This window comes from Chrysochloris asiatica, unplaced genomic scaffold (assembly GCF_000296735.1).
Source record: "Chrysochloris asiatica unplaced genomic scaffold, ChrAsi1.0 scaffold00087, whole genome shotgun sequence".
Lineage (NCBI taxonomy): Eukaryota > Metazoa > Chordata > Mammalia > Afrosoricida > Chrysochloridae > Chrysochloris > Chrysochloris asiatica.
In genome coordinates this window covers 12,721,748-12,741,400 of record NW_006408605.1, presented here as the reverse complement: position 1 = coordinate 12,741,400, position 19,653 = coordinate 12,721,748, and the positions used below count along the sequence as shown (strand labels likewise).

General features: G+C 46.0%; 1 protein-coding gene across 1 annotated transcript; it reads left to right on the top strand.

The window, feature by feature from the left end:
* Window positions 1-4,227: 4,227 nt before the first annotated feature.
* Window positions 4,228-17,799, top strand: PCDH12 (protocadherin 12). The gene is made up of 4 exons (XM_006866258.1): window positions 4,228-7,104; window positions 10,540-10,637; window positions 12,736-12,887; window positions 17,378-17,799. Exons 1-4 carry the CDS (start codon window positions 4,228-4,230, stop codon window positions 17,797-17,799), a joined length of 3,549 nt encoding a protein of 1,182 aa, XP_006866320.1.
* Window positions 17,800-19,653: the final 1,854 nt, after the last annotated feature.

Sequence of the window (19,653 nt, the reverse complement as noted above, 5' to 3'; positions counted from 1 at the left end):
CCTGCTGCAAGAACTATACCTACCACCTCCACACAAAGGGTAGACAGGGATGGGCAACTTGGACATTGGCTACCCAAAATGGGGGGAGGGATACAAAGGCAAGAAGTGACTGGCTTACAAGCTTTCAAGAGGGGAACTAGATCCAGAGGGCGTGGAGGAAGGTAGAGTCTCCAGTGAGTGGTGTCCAGCCTGTCCAGGAAGGGCTGATGAAATGAAATATAGATGGGTCTCTTGTGATGCAATGGTGAATAATTGTTATCAGGACTGATTGAGAGGGTTGGAAATCTAAAGATGGACATTTTGTAACAAAGAGGGGAGTGATTAATTTATCAGTCTAGGAGCGGAGGACCCTGGGACCATCAGTGGAGAAGAGCGAAGAGCAGAATCCTACCCTGAGAGGCAGTGAGGCCTGGGATGGAGGCAGAGAAGACAACGTCAAGAGATGGTGGGGCTGGGGGCTCGGGATCAGGAGATGGAAAGGGGCTGAGGACTGTGGTGGGAGTGGGGTGCAGGTTTACAGGGTACACTCCTTGGTGGGGTGAGGATACATGGACAGGATGATAACTATGCCAACGAAATGATGGATGATGGAATGAATGTAAAGCTGATGTTCTCCCATGTAGACTATCACCCAATTCACAATAAAACATTAAAAAAAAAAAAAAAAATCCCATGTCTTGAATCAGATCCACTTGTCCTCAAAGTGACATCCTTGCTCCTTAACACTATAAAGAGCTCTTTTGCAGCAGATTTTCCCAATGCAATACATTGTTTTATTCCTTGACACCTGCTTCCATGAGCATTGATTGTGGGTGCAAGTTAAATGAAATCCTTAACTACTTCAGTCTTTTCTTCATTTATCCTGATGTTGTTTATTGGTCCAGTTGTAAAGAGTTTTGTCTTCTTTATATTGAGTTGTAATCTACACTGAAGGTTGTAGTCTTCGATCTTCATCAGCAAGTGTTTCAAGTCTTCACTTTCAGCAAGCAAGGTTGTGTCATGTGCATATCACAGGTTGTTAATGAGCCTTCCTGCAATTCTGATGCCATGTTCTTTTTCATATAATCTGTCTTCTCAGATTATTTGCTCAGCATACAGATTGAATAAGTATGGTGAATGGATACAACTCTATCTTTCCTGATATTAAATCATGCATGAGCACAATGAAATGTTCTGGAATTTCCACATTATCCACATAGTCGAAAGCCTTTTTGTAAATAAGCAAAAGTAAGCTTATGCTTATCTTGTTTACTGGGTATTTTGTCCCTGTCAGGGATTGTAATTTGAAAAGAGACTTTAATTATGTAGGAAGATGCTATGGGGTTGGGAGAGAGACTGATGTCAGCCATACCCAGAAGGAGAATATATTTTTTTAACTTTTTATTATGAATTGAAGGAAGGTTTACAGAGCAGATCATCGGTTTTACAAATCCTACACTTTGCTTCATCTCAATAATTACAATCCCCTCCTTGTAACAACACTTAGTCCACTTCCTACCTGTTAATTTCCATTCTTCCTTCTATCCCAAATCTTCTGAATTCTGACTTTGGGTAAATGCTGCCCTTGTGAATTTTGAATGGTTGATCATTCTATGGTGTGCATACTTCACTAGTGTGGTTGTCCCTCTTATATACCTATTACTTTACTGAAAATTGAGCCACAGGACTGAATTTGGTTCCAGACCTGAAGGATGACTAAGGGCCATCGTCTCCAGGTTCCACCATTCTCAATCTGACCAGTAAGCCTAGTCTTTTCTCATGATTTTGAGTTTTGTTTCACATTTTCTCCTACTCTATCCAGAACCTTCTAATGTGATTCCTTTTAGAGAAGTTGGTAGTCATTTCCAGGCACCATCTAGTTCTTCTGGTCTCAGGGTCATGGACACTGATGCTTGCATGGTCCACTAGTCCACTGGACTAATTGCTTCCATAGGTCTTCAATCTTCATCCTTCTTCTTTGCTTCTGACAGGGAGAAACTAATAGTTACACCTTAGATGGACGCTCATGAGCTTTTAAGATCCCAGTCACTACTCACCAGAGTAGTATGCAGAATACTGTCTTTGTGAGTTATGTTATGCCAATTGACCATGGTGTCCCTGAGTCTATGATTCTGATCCCCAAGCCCAGAAAGTCATTCCTACATGGTGTTTTGTTATGTCCAGGAAATTTTCATAACTTTGCCCCTGTATGCTCCACCACATTCATGGATACATTTGCAGGAAAGGTAAATACCCATGTACAGATATCCTCTCAAACCTACATATATTTGTGGGTATACTCCTAGTCTTCCTCTTGTATCCGTTCAGATTGTGTGTTTACCCGTGCAGCTATTGTAGATCACTGTTATGGCAAGACTGTATGTAACAGTATTTATGTGCACAGTATTTACCTCATTTGCATTTAACCCTTGCATTCCTCTCCATGTCCCTTCCTGCCTCCATCATTTTTTTGCCAAGCTCCTCCTTGTTGTATATTTCCTTCCCCTTCATCCAAGTTAACATATGTCTGGCACTGCAGGGTAATACGCTGGACTGTAAAGTTGGTTTGAACTTCAAGGTCGGCAGTTCAAGCTTATCAGCCACTCCTCATAAACCCTATACAGGTTCACTATGAGTCGGAACTGACTCGATGACACTTAATAACAACAACCCAATCAACAGTGAATTATCGCCCCTTCCCTTCCACAGCTGGTAACCATCAAAGAATGTTTCTTTTAGTGTGAAAACCTTTTTTGACTTTTTGCAATAGTAGTCTCATACAGTATTTGTGCTTTTGTGTTTGACTAATTTCAATCAGCATAATGTCCTCTAGGTTCATCTATATTATAAGGTGTTTCACAAGAGTCATCATTATTTCTTAATAACTGTGTAGTATTCCATTGTGTGGAGTCCTGTGTGGCGCTATAGGACAAGCACCAGACTGCTAACCACAAGGTCAGTGGTTCAAACTCACCAGCTGCTCCTCAGAAACCCTGTACAGGGTCACTATGAGTCGAAACTGACTCGATAGCACTTGACAACAACGACATTCTATTGTGTCGCATTCCATTGTGTATGTACCAAAGTTTGTTCATCCATCAGAAGCAGAATCTTTGATGTGGTGAAAAAATATTAAATTGTTCACTACAGATTAGTGACTACACACAAGTCAGCCCATAATTACCTTGCTTATTGGGTAATCCAATGCTGCCCAGGAACAGGGCAAGAGTAAAGGGTAGCTACAAAGTGGGATAAGCCATGCAGATTTTAACACTCACCACAAGTAATAACACCATTACTTGTATCTCTAGCAAGGCCCAGGTTAAGGCCCTTCATTATCACTTCATTTAATCCTTGCAACTTCTGGCTGAGAGGGATACTATTCTGACTCCCAGTTACATTCTACAGATGAGGTCACAGAAGCCCAAAGAGGTTAAGTGACTTGCCCCAGTGAACCAGCTGGTAAGTTTGAGCCCCAAAAGACAGTTTGGCTCTGTAGGCCACTGTGAGTTTTAACCAGCAAAACTGAGAGTCAGGTCAGAGTCAAGAACAAGAGGTAGACAAGTGTGGGAAAAGAAAGAGGTTAGAGGAGAATAATGAGGAGAGATAAGGAAAGGAAGGGAGACAGGGAACTTGCCCAGAGGGGACCAGGTTTCTGCTCACTTTGTGACAAAAAGGTTGCTTCTCTTTCCCTCAGCAGCCACCATGCTTCAAGGACAGCACCATGCCATCCAGTCCATCCCTGTCTCCAGAGCCAGCCAGCCATGCATCCTCAACGACAGGCAACTCAGCTTCACAGGAAGTGTTCTTTCTTTAATTGACATTGAAACTCTCAGCCCTCCCTTTTCCTGTAGGTGGGGTTTCCATAGGAAAAAGCTGCTTCTCTGTTTCCCCAGCCTAGCAACTGTTTGGAAGTCAGATCTCTGCATCCTGCTCTGCTGGGTCAAGTCCCCCGCAGGCCGCTCTTGTCCATCACTTGCTGAAGTGGATCAACGGGCGCCTGGTGCAAGGTCTTCCTGGCAACTTTACTATGTTGGTGATTCGACCTCTCAGATCTCTTCAGATGAAAATGGCCTTGCCTGAGAATCCTGCTTGTCCCATCATCTTCTAACTATGGAACAAGGTTGTAGCAGTGGGTTTGGGGGCAGCAGAACGGAGCTAACCCAGCCATCCAAGAAACACTGGAGGACTTGCCCAGCGTTTAAAGGACTCTAGAGGTCTCTGAATCTAGCCACTCTGGCGGTAAGCATGATGCAACTTCTGCAGCTTTTGTTGGGGCTTTGGGGACCAGGTGGCTACTTGTTCCTTTCAGGGGATTGCAAGGAAGTGGTCACTCTCACTGTAAAATACCAAGTGTTAGAGGAAGTGCCATCTGGTACAGTGATAGGGAAGCTGTCCAAGGAGCTGGGCTGGGAGGAGAGTCATGGGCCGACGGGGGCTGCCTTCCAGGTCTTGCAGCTGCCTCAAGTGCTCCCTATTCAGGTGAATGCTAAGGACGGCTTGCTCAGCACAGTGAGGCGGCTGGACCGAGAGCTGCTCTGCCGGCAGCAGGATCCCTGTGTGGTTTCCTTTGATGTTCTTGCCGCAGGGGATTTAGCGCTGATCCACGTGGAGATCCAGGTGCTGGACATCAATGATCACCAACCACAGTTTCCCAAAGGCAGACAGGAGCTGGAAATTTCTGAGAGTGCCGCTCTGCACACCCGGATCCCCCTGGACAGGGCTGTTGACCCTGATACTGGACCCAACACACTGTACTCGTACACCCTGTCTCCCAGCCAGCACTTTGATCTGGTCATCGTGGGGCCTGCTGAGACCAAATATGCTGAGCTTGTGGTGGTAAAGGAGCTAGACCGGGAAAGTCACTCATTCTTTGATCTGGTGTTAACTGCCTATGACAATGGGAATCCCCCCAAGTCAGGCACCAGCTTGATCAAGGTTAATGTCCTGGACTCCAATGACAATAGCCCTGTGTTTGCTGAGAGCTCACTGGCACTAGAAATCCAAGAAGACACCATCCCTGGTACTCTCCTCATAAACCTAACTGCCACGGACCCTGACCAAGGCCCCAACGGAGAGGTGGAGTTTTCCCTCAGCAAGCACATGCCTCCAGAGGTGCTAGACACCTTCAGCATCGATGCTAAGACGGGCCAGGTCATTCTGCGTCAACCACTAGACTATGAGAAGAACCCTACCTATGAGGTGGATGTCCAGGCGAGAGATTTGGGCCCTAATCCCATCCCATCCCATTGCAAAGTTCTCATCAAGGTTTTGGACGTCAATGACAATGTCCCGAGCATCCACATCACATGGGCCTCCCAGTCACCCCTGGTGTCAGAAGCTCTTCCAAAGGATAGTTTCATTGCTCTCGTAATGGCAAATGATTTGGACTCAGGAAACAATGGTCTGGTCCACTGTTGGCTAAACCAAGAGCTAGGCCACTTCAGGTTGAAAAGGACCAATGACAATACATATATGCTACTGACCAATGCCACCCTAGACAGAGAGCAATGGCCCGAATATACTCTCACTCTGTTAGCCCAAGACCAAGGACCCCAGCCCTTATTAGCCAAGAAACAGCTTAGCATCCAAATTAGCGATGCCAATGATAACGCACCTGTATTTGAGAAGACCAAGTATGAGGTCTCCACTAGGGAAAATAATCTACCCTCTCTTCACCTTATCACTGTCAAGGCTCACGATGCAGACTTGGGCATCAATGGACAAATCTCGTACCGTATCCAGGACTCCCCAGTTTCTCACTTGGTAGCTATTGATGCACATACAGGAGAAGTTACTGCTCAGAGGACACTGGACTACGAACAGATGGCCAGCTTTGAGTTCCATGTGATTGCGGAGGATAGGGGGCAGCCCCAACTTGCATCCAGCGTCTCCATGTGGGTCAACCTCCTAGATGTCAATGATAATGCCCCAGAAGTGGTTCAGCCTGTGCTCAGCAATGGAAAAGCCAGCCTCTCAGTACTTGTAAATGCCTCCACAGGCCACCTCCTAGTGCCCATCGAGACTCCCAATGGGTTGGATCCAACAGGTGCTGGCACACTACCATTGGCCATCCCCCGGCCCCCGCCATTCCTTTTGGCAACCATTGTGGCAAGAGATGCAGACTCAGGAGCCAATGGAGAGCTTCTCTATAGCATTCAGAAGGGTAACAAAGCTTCCCTCTTTGTTCTCAGTCCCAATCTGGGGCAGCTGTTCATCAATGTCACCAATGCCAGCAGCCTTATTGGGAGTGAGTGGGAGTTGGAAATAATGGTAGAGGATCTTGGCAACCCCTCCTTACAGACCAAAGCCCGGTTGAAGGTCATGTTTGTCACCAGCGTGGACCACCTGAGGGACATGGCCCATGAGCCTGGGGCCCTAAGCACATCGGTGCTGACAGTAATTTGTCTGCTTGTACTGATGGCCATCTTCGGATTGGTCTTGGTTCTGGTCATGTCTATCTGCCGGACAGAGAAGAAGGACAATCGGGCCTACAATTGTCGGGAGGCTGAGTCCACCTACCGCCACCAGCCCAAGAGGCCCCAGAAACACATTCAGAAGGCAGACATCCATCTTGTGCCCATGCTCAGAAGCCAGGGAGATGTGCCTTTTGAAGCTGGACAGCCCCACAAGGACACAAGCAAAGAAGCAAATATGAGCGAAGGCTGGGACCCCTGCCTGCAGGCCCCATTTCACCTCACTCCAACCCTATACAGGACCCTGCGTAACCAAAGTAACCTGGGAGCACTGGATGAGAGCCAGGAGGTGCTGTCAGACACAGTTAACCTCCTTTTCAACTACCCCAGGCAGAGGAATGCCTCTCGAGAAAACCTGAACCTTCTTGAGCCCCAGCCCACAGTGAGCCAGTCACGCTCAAGGCCCGTGAAGACTGCAGGCAGCCCTATGTGGACACTGCCTGGAGACCAGGACATCGGTGAGGCCCCACAGAGCCCAGCAGCCTCCTCTGCAACCCTGAGGCGGAAGCGGAATCTCAATGGCAAAGTGGCTCTTGATAAGGAGTCAGGCCCCCGCCAGATCCTGCGAAGCCTGGTCCGTCTGTCCGTGGCTGCCTTTGCAGAGCGTAACCCCATGGAGGAGCTCACCGTGGACTCTCCTCCTGTTCAGGTATCTCAAGTGTGGGCAGTCCTTTCCTGGTCACCTCTGGACCATCAACAATGGCATCAGGCACCCCTATTACCCTCACATTCTTTATAAACATATCTTTATAATGCATGGGGTGGCAGTGGTTCAGGAAACAGCTCTGGGGTCAACAGAACTTACTACCTGTGTGATCCTGGGCAAATTACTCACTCAACTCACTCCCTGAGCTTTAGTCTCTTTATCTGTAAAATAGTGATGCTAGAAAGAGTATCCCCCTTGTAGAGTTGCCCTGAGGATTTGATCAGTTAGTCCCTATAAAGCATTTACTCATGGTGCCTGACAAAAGTAGACAGACAGAGAAGGTAGTGATTAAAACTACAAGCTTTGGTTCATGGACACCTGGGTTCAAATTCTGGCTCCTCCTCCTCCAAGCTGTGAGCCACAGGGAAGCTACTAAACTTCTCTGTGAGGATGTTGTTGTCAACAGCACCCACCTGCTAAATTTACTAGAAAGATGAAATGAGTTGATGAACTTAATGTCCTGAGAACAGTGACTGGCAGGTAGGCAAATAATTACTATCACTCCTGGAAAGCACTTCTTCATATTCACTGCTCTCATCTCACCTGGGCAGCCTCTCTGTGAAGTAGGCCAACATGGGCATTAGTGCACTGACTGGGGGGCTGCATTTAACTTGCCTGAGATTCCACAGCTCATTGCCTGAATGCAGTGGAAATAACCTCGGAATTTGGGGTTTGCGCAAATCTAGGTTTAAATGTTAGCATAGTCACTTAGGAGGTTCAAGCTTATCAGCTGCTCCTTGGAAACCCTATACAACAACTTAAGAGCTGTGCAACCTTGAACAAGTCTTTTAGCATATGGCCTTATTTTCCTTATCTGTAAAATGGGGATTATAACATCAAATTTTCCCTGTGTCTACTTCCTAGGGGGATGTGAGAATTAAATGAGATGATGAATGAAAAAATGTCAAGTGACCCAGGATTTCCTAGACACAAATGGGAAATCTTTTTCAGGGGTGGTGCCTGATCACACACCCATATCCGCTCCTCTGAACCCCTGTATAGTTTTCACTGCACCAGTCTGTCTGCCCAAGGCACACTTCTGTTTGGTCAGGCCATCAGTTTAGGTTTCCGCAGAACAAGGACACAGCTTCCTTCCCCCATTCCTCTCCAGGAAGCCACCTGGAGTGGGCTCAGCTGCTCTCATATGAGTCTTGCCCTGGGCTCCATGGAGCCCCAGAGGTTGCCAAGAGCCATTCATTCACTCATTCATTCATTCATCAAGGCCTAATTGAGTGAGCTCTTTATGCCAACCATGCTGCTAGTTGCTGGGGAATCAAGACAACTGAGAGAGGCACTGTGGATGATCCAGCTGGGGTGATGGAGAAGAAGGGTGGCCATTTGGAAGTAACTTGAGGGTAGGAGGCATGTTGTCCAATGTATGTTCTATTGTGCTGCATAGCTCTGCAGGGGAATCAGGGTTCTAGATTTAATTCCTGGAGTTGCTATGTAAAACCCTGTGAACCTCAGTTTCCATATCTGTAAAATGGGTTTTATTATTTTAAGGATTCAATGAGATTATATAGCATCTGATAAGTTACTCAAGGGTTGATTATGGGATTTATCAATAAGTTTATATAGTTGGGCTCATTTCATCCTCATAACTACCACATGACTTAGGTTTCATTATTCCCTTTTTGACTGTTGAGGACACTGAGGCTCACAGTGCTCCAGGCCACACAGAGGGAGCCTAGGGAAGAGGCAGACTTTGCATTTTACTCTGACTGACTCCAGAGTCTGGCCTCTGTGAAGTAACTCTGCGTGGCGGTAGCCTGCACAGGGCTGTGTACACAAAAGTGTTCCTAAAATGTCAGCTGTCATTTAGGAAAGGCTGGCATTAGGAGGGTTTCTGGGCCTAGGTCAGAGGCTCAGGGGTTGGGATCTTTCCTGAGGAAGACAATGAGGCCCTGAAACCCCAGTCCTGGATACCCCTTCTTCTAACTCTCCCCTGAGGTTTCCACTTCCTGCCTTGAGCTGCCCCTAGAAGCAGAGTGGACCTCCCCAGGGAGAAGTGGGATGGACTCTGGAGGCAGAGGCAGCATTTTCAGGAGTCTTAACCAAACCTCCTTGCTTTTGCAAAACACTCTTAATTCCTTCAAACCTTCTCAATAATCCCCACAACCCTGTTAAGAAGTATGGGTGGGGATTTCTAATCCCACCTTGCTGTTATTAAGAGCCATTGAGCAGATTCAGACTCATAGGGACCCTGTATAGGATTTCCAAGGAGTGACTAGTGGGTTTGAACCGGTGACCTGGAGGTTAGCAATTCATTGCTTATCCTATAGTGCTACACCAGTCCCACCTTAGAGATGAGGAAAATGAGGTCTGAGGAAGTTCAAAATCCTGCCTGATAGTACATAACAAGCTAGAAATGGCCGAAACTAGATCAGCCTCCCAAGACTTGGCCTGCTGCCCCCACCCTCACAAGGCTCTACAGAGCCTGGCCATGACATCTCGTCCACCCACTCCAATCTCCAGTCTTCCGGAACCGTACCATCTCTTCTGGACTTTTGGTCTCTCAGTTTTTCAATCTGCAGTACCTTCTGCCTGCAACCAATCTTCAACCTTCTTTTAGGCCCTCACTATGAGTCCCCACTTACAAAATTCTGTGGAAAAGTCTGGTCTCAACAGAGGTGTTCGGCATATAGTTATGATGTCAACAAACATTTGTTGAAATAAATTAATAAATTTTTCTCAGTTTTTCTCTCTTGACGGCCACTTCCACCAATGCCTACAAATCAGATTAGAGGCCCTCTGCTGTCTTTTCCCAACCCCCTGTTTTCCCTGAGAGGTTGCAAGCTCCCTAAGGTCAGGGACTGGGTCTTGTTCTCATTTTTATTCCCATACCCAGCACAATGCCTGGCACAAACAAGTCCTTATTAAATACTTGTTGAATTAATGAAAGGATAGATGAATGAATGATTAAGTAACACCATTTTGCCCTCCCCACAGCCTAGTCATACTTCTGGGCCACAAAAGTCAGCTGAGAATTTGAATACCACTAAAGGGGAAAAGAGCTGTTTGACTAAGATAATCTTTATTAAAGTAGTAATGAATTTATGGTCAGGAAATACCTGTTCACTCCCATCCCACAGATTCTACCAGTTTGAGGAGTGAAGGGGAGGGGGAATAAGCCCAGAGGGTGCCCATTCTCTCCCTCAAGCACCCAAGTCCTCAGACGTGGTGATATGCCAAAGCAGGGACTTGCCCAGATAGGTCTCTGTCTAGGACACCCAGCACCATCCCCCACCTGATCACACAAACATCTGAAGCCTGAGGAAAGACTATTAAAAGAAAGCTCCGACATTGAGGGAAACATCCGGCGAGGAAGTGTGCTGGGTCGGAATTGTGTGGAGTCAACAGATTTTTCCTGTCTTGTAGCAAATTTCCCAGCTGCTGTCCTTGCTGCATCAGGGCCAATTCCAGCCCAAACCAAACCACCGGGGAAATAAGTATTCGGCCAAGCCCACTGGCGGCAGGTAAGCAGCACGTAGCCCTGCAGGTTTCTGGAGTCCCCCACCAGTATGATCCTTACCCCAGTGATCACGTCTGTGACTGCTGAAGGGTGAGCACAGCCTCAGACATTACTCCCCTGGAAGAGTGTGGCAGACGGCACCCATCCCCCATCTCACCATCCCAGCAGACTTAGTCCCAGTGGACTGTATTTATGGTATTTACAGGACCCAGAGTCACTAAGGAAATGACTTCATCCCCCAGGCTCTATCTGTCCCCTGGTTACAGAGGTCCTGGACTATCAGCTTTAAATCTGCATCTTTTAGCTTTCTTTCTCTTGACCTTTAAACATAATCTGAAGGCTCTCTGGTAAGGTCATGGATGTGTGAATGTGTGTAGCCCTTTGGGTAGTTCTAGAATTAAAGAGACCATATGAGGACATCTCATCTAACTCCTTGTTACAGAAGGAGAAGTTGAGGCTCTAGTAGTCTGATCCAACCCTATATCAACTTGAACAAGTCAGATAATTTGTTACAGCCTCAGTTTCCTCATTTGTAAAATGGGGGTCCCCATACTTCCTTTGTAGAGATGTGGGAAGGATTCCATGATCAAATGTATTCTAAGCCCATAGTCCAGCGCCTGGTACATAGTAGGTGCTAAAGCAGTATTAAGTACTTTCCCCTTAAGGTGACTTTGCTCAAGGTCATGTAGCAAGGAAGGTGACAGAGCCTGGGACTGGCTCTCAGGGCCCAGGACTTCTGATTCAGAGCTCTTGCCATGGCAACTTGCAGCTTCTTTTTAAGAAAGCTGATAAGAGGTATTACACAGAGTAGGGGTGAGTACACACACTCAGAGTCACATGGCCTGGATCTGAATTCTTGTTCCAGCATTTAATCCATGGGAACCTTGAGCAAACTGCATAGTCATTATAAGCTTCCGTTTCCTCATTTATGAAATGGGGATAACAAGAACCCCTTACAGGTGTTGGAAGGTTTGAGTGAGAAAGTGCAGGTACCCTGTAAAGCAAAGGGCCTAACTCAGAGTCATTTCTCAGTCAACGCTGATGGTGGTGGTATTAGATGCCATCAAGTTATTATAACTCACAAACTTGCCACCTACCTGCTTGTTCCTTCATACCAGCAAGAGGACCCGTAACCTTAAAGCGCCTCAAAGAACTTTCTTATCTGTGTCCACATGTTGAAACAATCCCAGATGACCTTCTCTAAGAGATAGGGTGTATTTATGGGAAATATCTATAATCTTAACAGAAGCAGATCACCAAGACTTTCTTACTTGGTACTGCTAGGTGGGTTTGAATGCCAACTTTGAAGTTAGTAGTCAAATGCGAACCATTTGCCTATGAAGCATTCCTACTCTGTGGCACATGGAGTTGCCCTGAGCTGAAATCAGCTCAGTGGCAACAGGTTTTTCTTTGTGTGTGTGTTTTTTTAATGTGAAGGAGCCAGCAGGACATTGGGAAGTGGGAAGTAGATTGAGCAGCTTTTAAGATGCCTCACCTACTCCTCTGCCATGGAAGTTGACTACAAACAGGGAGGAGGGGACATTCAGTCATCCATACTACCAAATATGTATCACCCACTATGTGCCAGGCACTGTTCTGGGCGAGTAGGGAATGAGACAGACAAAAATCCCAGCCCTCACTGGAGCTTATTTTTTGATGGATGGATGAATGACTGTACTGGTTCAATTGGTTTACTAAACTCCTCCTACTCTGTGCTAGGAGCTGCAAAGGCATTGGAGAAAAAAATGATGAGTAATAATATCAATGCCTTCATAATGATTTCCATTTGTTGAGTGCTTCTGAGGTAGGAGGCACTACATTACGCCCTTTAAATACAACATCTCATTTTACCCTCACAACAATCCACAAGGTGGGTGTTCTTTATTAAAGCCATTTTACAGATATGGAAACAGAGATTCAGAGTAGGCAACAGGGCTGAGATTACATATTCCAGGTTGGCATGGCTCTAAAGATTGGGTTATAGCTCCACTTTCCTAGATGGATAAACAACTGCTAGTACGAATGGTAAGAATGAATGAATAGGATGAATGAATCTTTGCTTACATTTCCTCACTAGTGGATTGGATTGGCTTCCTTTGCAGGAGCGCAGTGCCAGATACAGATGGCCCAGGTGTCAGTGTTGGTGGCCAGGCAGACCTGGACCAGGAGGTAGGGCTCTTGGACCCTGAAGAAGACCTCTCTGTGAAGCAACTGCTGGAAGAAGAGTTGTCGAGCCTACTGGACCCCCACACAGGTAAGGTCTCTCCATGATTGCTCCAATGCTGTTTCTGTCTTCAACATCCTTACAGGCTCAGGTTTCTCCTATCCACCACAGGGAAAGGGTCATTCTTTTTTAAGGACGGAACACTGACAATAGTTAACTTCTCTTGGAGCCTCAGAAGATATTGTTTGTCTAAAGGCCATGTTATTAACTTTAAAAGTCATTGTAAGGTGGGCAGTCATTGAGTTCTTGCCGTTTACTAAGCTAGGCACTAGGGAAACATCTTTTATACATTATCTCATTTAAGACTCCAAACAGTCATTTGAGGTATTATTATTAGCTCTAATTTACAGATGAGCAAACTGAAACGCAGAGAGGTAAAGTGCCCACAGTAATTGAGGAGGGGCTAAAGCCTGGGCCTGCCTAGCAACAATTATTGTTTGCTGTGGAGCCCAACTCATAGTGACCCCAGTTTTCCAAGACTGTAATCTTTATGGAAACACATCACCAGGTGTTTTCTCCTGGGAGGCCTTTGGTGGATTCAAACTGGTGACCTTTCTGTTAGCAGCCACCTACTTAACTATTCTGCCTGCCACCAGCATTCTTCGCCTGGTATCAGAGTTCCCCTAATAGCTAAACCATCATTTGCATTTCTTTGGTATGTTTAAATTTCCTTTCACTCTGGGATCTGAGTCAACTCTTTAATGTGCTAATACTTCCAATTGAAGCGAAAGGGTTTTTTTTCCCCTGTAGTAAAACAATTAGTATTGACATAAATACCTAACCAGAACTCTAACTCCAGAATGGCTAGCTGCCCCTGTGCTGTGCACACTGGCCTGCCTTCTTTAGGTAGCCAGCACATCACACCTTCGACCATCCTCCTGTTGTCGTTTTTCTGTTTCTGCAGCTAACAATTTATTTCTCATGTGAACACATCCTGTCTGCTCCATCTGGCTGCAAACACGCTAAAGGCATAGCAGGGATTTCCCGTTCCTTGGTTAGAAAAAAAAAGTAGCTAGTAGTTATTGAGCACTTTCTATGTTCTAGTCCCCGTTCTAAGTGCCTCAGGAAAATCTTATTAATAGGTGCTATTCATTATTGGCCACTTATAAAGAAAAAAGAAAGAAGTTCTGGTGTGGTGCTGTAGGATAGAGCACTGGACTATAAGGTCGACTGGTAACCGCAAGGTGGGTGGTTCAAACCCACCAGCCACTCCTTGGAAACCCTATACGGGGTTGCTATGAGTCGGAACCGACTCAACTGCACTTAACAACAACCACAACATAAAGAAAAAACCCGAGAGACAGGGTTGCTTAACAATTTTTCCAAGATGATGCAACCAATGGTTATCAACACAAATGCACAACTCTACATTTCAGAGCTGAGGTACCTACTACAGTAACCACTGATCCTGTGTGGCTATTTAAATTTAAATGAATTAAAATGAAATAAAATGAAAATTTCCATTCTGCAGTCATATTAACCACATCTCATTCAGTAACCAACATGTGGCTAGTGGCTACCACTTTGGACATCATTATGTAGAAAGTTATATATAGGACAGCATAGTTTAAAATGTAAAGCTTTGCTGTCTAGTACATTAGCCACTAGCTACATGTGCTTACTAACATTTGAAAAATTACTAGTCTCATTTGAGAGGCATTATAAATATAAAATACACACCAGATTAAGTATTCTTGTTGGTAAGAGCCACCAAGTCAGTTAAGACTCAGAGACCCTGCATACGTTTTCCAAGGGTAACTGGTGGATCTGAACCATCGACCTTGTGGTTACCAGTCCAGTGTTTATCCTAGAGAGTCACACCAGGACTCCAGTTTAAGTATGTTGTTGTTGTTGTTATGTGCCGTGGAGTTGGTTCCGACTCATAGCGACCCTATACAGGGTTTCCAAGGCTGTAAATCTCTACGGGAGCAGAAAGCCTCATCTTTCTCCCACGGAACAGCTGGTAGTTTTGAACTGCTGACCTTGCAGTTCACAGCCCAATTCGTAACCACTACGCTACCAGAGCTCCTTAGTTTAAGTATAAAGAATGTAAAATAGCTCATTAATAATTAAAAAAATAACGATCACATGATAAAATGATCTTTGGGATATAATGGGTGAGGTAAAAACATTTTAATTAATTTCACCCATTTCTTACTTTTTTCAAAAGAAAATTAAAAATTACAGATATGGCTTATATTATGTCTTTGTTGGTCAGCTCTGGGCTAGAACCTGTATGCTAGATTCTCGCGGTCCTGGGTCCTGCCTCCCCGCAGCACAGCAGGCACTGGGCACAAGGGGACTATAGGAAGTGGGGCAGAGGGGTGGTGATTTGAAGAAGAATCAGAGGATAGAAAAAGCCTTTGTAGTTCACAGGGCTAGGCTGTGATGGGGCTCTTGGTGTGGGTGCCTGAGACTGGGGCCTTTGTTGCTTCAAATAAAAGCCCCATCTGATGATATGATGATGACAGTATTTAACGGGTTGTATGCGTTCACCAGATTCTCATAACCCAACAAGATGAGGCCTATGAGCTCACCATTTATTAGAGGAAATGGGGGCTCAGAGAGGTTAAACGATGTTTCCAAGGTCACACTGCCCCTAAGTGGCAAAGCTGACAAATCAAACCCAGGTGAGCCTAGTGCCCACCTGCAGCTGGAGCTGGTGAGTAATGTTGAATGAATTCACTATTAGTCTTCAGTTGCACTGTGTTCTCATACACCCCAGTGATTTTCTCATTCCAAGCTTCGCTTTTTCTGAAGCTCTTTGACCCTTGTACAAGCAAAGGCCTGATTATGTAACACCAAAAGAGTTTCCACCTTATTGCCTCAGAGTCTCAGGGAACTAAAGTTTACAATTCCCAAGTGTTGAGGGTTAATATTTATGTTCACTCAATCATTCAGCAAACATTCACTAAGCCTCAGGCACTAGGCTAGGCCAAATGATCCAGTAGGAAAAGGACCCAACACCATCTCATAGCCTGTGTAATCTTGTACAGCACTAACCATGCAAGAGAGAGACTTATCCGTGCAAAACTAATTCCCTTTATTTTTAAATAAACTTTTCAAAATTAAAAAAAGTAATATTTGACTAATGTTGAAAATATAGATAATCAAAAAGAATAAAATAACTTCTGCCCAGGGAAATTTCAATGAACATTTTGGCATATCTCCTTCCAGTCTTTGCTTTTTTTTTCCATGCACAGATTTCAAAAGAGCTCATCTTAAGCAAATATTATATTAATTCTAAAGTAAATAATTCTCTTTCACTCTCTTTTTAAGATAGCTTCTTTTTTTTATGTTTAAATTTTGTTGTTGTAAATATATATATGTGTGTGTGTGTATAAAACACATTTGTCAATTCAACAGTTCCAGATATAAAATGTAGTGATATCAATTCCATTCATTATGTTCTATAACTGTTATCCCTAATCACTTCCACATTTCCCATCACCATAAACAGAAACTCAACTCACTGCTTCCCCCACCCCTCTCCTTTCACCTGCCCCAGGTAACAACTAATTAACTTTGGTCTCTTATTTTGCCTATTCTTCATTGGACAGTTTCTTAAGTACAAGTCTTTCTTTCCTCTGACTTGGCCTCTACAGTCTAACCTAGGACTTGTTCTTTTGAGACCAGATTTTACAAGGAGGTTTCATAAAAAGTTTGTGGGAAAATATATTCTCTTTTCATTCCATTCTCCCACAAACTTTTTGAAGCCACCTTGTATGTGGAGGAGAGGGGAGAAAGAGAAGGGTGAATGTGGCACTGGCAATCTAGTGGACAGCTTTTCCCAGCAAGCAGGCTGATAGGTCACTGCCACTACCTCAGTCCCTTTCTAGGACTGTCCTGGGAGTCAGCCTCTTCCCAGCATTGCCTGCAGCTGGAGAAGTGGAAGTGCTGAGGAGCTGAGGCTAGGAGGTGACAAAGCCGGCCTGGGAATCCCACAGGTATAGAAGGGCACTTGGAGCACCTCAGGTGAAGAAGGGCCAGAAATTCAGTCACATAGGGAGTCCTGGTGTAGCACTGTGGGTTAATGCACCAGATTGCAAAGCCGTTTGAACTGCAAAGTTGGTGGTTCATGCTCAGCAGCTGCTCCTCGGAAACTGGGTCACTATGGGTTGGCACTTAATATCCTCAGTTAGTGGTGTCCTGAGGAGGGAAGTCTCCTGGAGGGGGTGAAAATCTTGGCTGTTCAGGAATAAGTGGAACACCTAGCCCGGACACACACCACGAACTGGGAAATGCTGTAAAACAGGGCAATTTCTAATTGTAGGCCTTCCTTCTTCTGCCCCCTCCCCAATCAGCTTACTTGAGTACTTCAGTCAGCCAACTTCCTGCCCAAAGAGCTTCCCACCCAGACCCGGCCCCTTTCCTCCCTTCCCCTCCTCTGTCCTCCCTTCTGTCCCCCCAGCCATTTCCCTTCCCTCCTTTGTCCTGTGCCCTTGCCCTGCTTTCAACCCCACCCACCGCTTGACCTCTCCGGCTGGTGGACCTCATTGTGTCCCTTCCTCCCCCTGCAGGCCTGGACCTGGACTGGTTGAGCGCCCCCGACCCAGCCTGGATGGCAAGGCTGTCTTTGCCCCTCACCACCAACTACCGTGACAATGTGTGCTCCCCAGGCAGTGAGGCTTTGGAGGAGCCTCGGACCTTCCAGACGTTCGGGAAGGCGGCAGGGCCCGAGCTTAGCCCCACAGGCACGCGGCTGGCCAGCACCTTCGTCTCAGAGATGAGCTCGCTGTTAGAGATGCTACTGGCGCAGCGCTCCAACGTGGTGCCCATGGAGGCCGCCTCTGAGGCACTGCGGAGGCTTTCTGTTTGCGGGAGGACCCTTAGTCTGGATCTGGCCACTAGTGGGACCTCGGGCACTGAAACCCAAGGGGGTGTAGGTGGAAAGAAGGGCAGGACCGGCAGCAGCAGCAGCAGCAGCAGCAGGGGTCTGTAAACACACTTTGGACATCACTGGACCAGGGGCCCTGGGAGATGTTAGAGAGCCCAGGCTCTGAGGCTCCTGGGAGAGGAGCTGGTTTCTAAAATCTTGAAACCCTCTGACCAGAGGCAGCTCAAGAACTTTGATGGCCCATGCTGCCCCTATAAAGGAGGCAGGGGTGCCAGGACTAAGTAATCTGACCAAAGCAGGCTCCCCTTGCTAGGGACTCACACTGCCTATGAATTTTCTGGAAGACCGACAATTTGAAGCTGAGATACGTGTTTGCTGGCAAAACACACATAAGAGTGCAAAAGAGTTGTTCTTCCAGTGGAACCAATGCCAAGGAGTATCACAAGCAGGAAAAGATGGCCTTGTTGGATACTAGAGGTGGGGAGCTGGATCCTGGGGGCCCAGGCAATGCTCCCTGACCTACTAATAAAGGAAAAGCTGTTCTTCTGTTTGCACCTGTAAGTGGGGAGAGTAACCAAGCAGGGGTTCTTTGGCATCCACTGACAAAAGAATCTTGCTGTACCAGCACAGGCCGGGGGTGTACAGTGTTAGGTACACAAATCGTGGACTTGTGTATTCTTGAACCCACTCCTCTATTGCTACATTATCAAGTCATCTGCAGCTCAGCTGGAAAATTGGGGCTAAGAAAAGCACTACTATTTATAGAACATTTATATAAGCCACACACCAGGCTTTACAATAGGATTTCATTTAATTTTCACAGCAACCCTGGAAAGGAAGTATTATTACCCCATTCACAGACAAGAAAATGAGGCTCGGAGAGGCTGAGTGTCTTTCCCTGCCCCCCACCACACACACAGACACACACACACCGAACAGAGAGTAGAGGCAGAGTCAATATCTAGACCCAGGCTTGTCCAACACTGAAACTCATGCTCTTCCAGTCAAGGAAAAGTAAAGGCAAAGCCTTCAAGGATGGGCTTTTGCCAGAGGTGGACTTGTTTGAACCTCCCTCAAGAAACAAACAGTTCCAATGCCTGCGCAGGCCAGCACAGCTCTGTGAACTTCAAGTACAGAGCAAGAGGACCTTGGATCTGGATTGATTCAGCCTGGGCCTCTGCAGGCCCCTGCCCTTCCCCAGTGAGCAGCCCTTCAGGTATAGAAGTCATCTTTCCTGGCCCACTGTTTGTGGGTAGATCTTCCTCTCTCTGTGGCAGCAGACTCGGGCTGTGAATTCAGGCCCCAGAGGACAGCATATGAAATGGGTCTATGAAATGGATGCTGACAGCAGGGACTTTGTAGGGGCGGAGGAGGGAGTGGAGAAACAGCACATATTTTCCCAAGGCTCAGCCTTATAATTTTCCTGGAAATTTCCAAGTAGTCAGACAGCTAGATTCTCTATAGTACAGGACTCTCTGGACACTGAAGGCTACGTTCTTCTCTGTGCTCCTCCTTTTGTTCTCTTTTAGAGGTCAGTGCTTATGTCCACAGAAATGGGCCAATCATCTTTTCATCTAGAGATAATGAAAATCAAACATACTTGGAATGCAGGGTAGCATCATAATTCAGTTTACAGATGAGGAAAATGAGACCCAAAATAATTGAGTGCTTATGAGGTAGGGCAAGAACTGGGTCTCTGATCATCTGACTCCGGCCTGAGTAATCTCTTTACAAGATCTGCGATTTTCAAGTTTCATCTCCAAGCTCGTTCACTGAGCTGTTGGGTTCTGTAGGTCAATGTGGAAAGCTTGGGAGAGACCAAACAGGCAGGATCTCTGGCCTATCCAGGCAGGTGCTAGGCACAAAGCTGATACTTGGTGAATGTTTGTTGAATGGATAAATTCATGGATGTATTAATAAATGTTTCAACTAGAGACCCCTTTTATCTATATAGGAGCT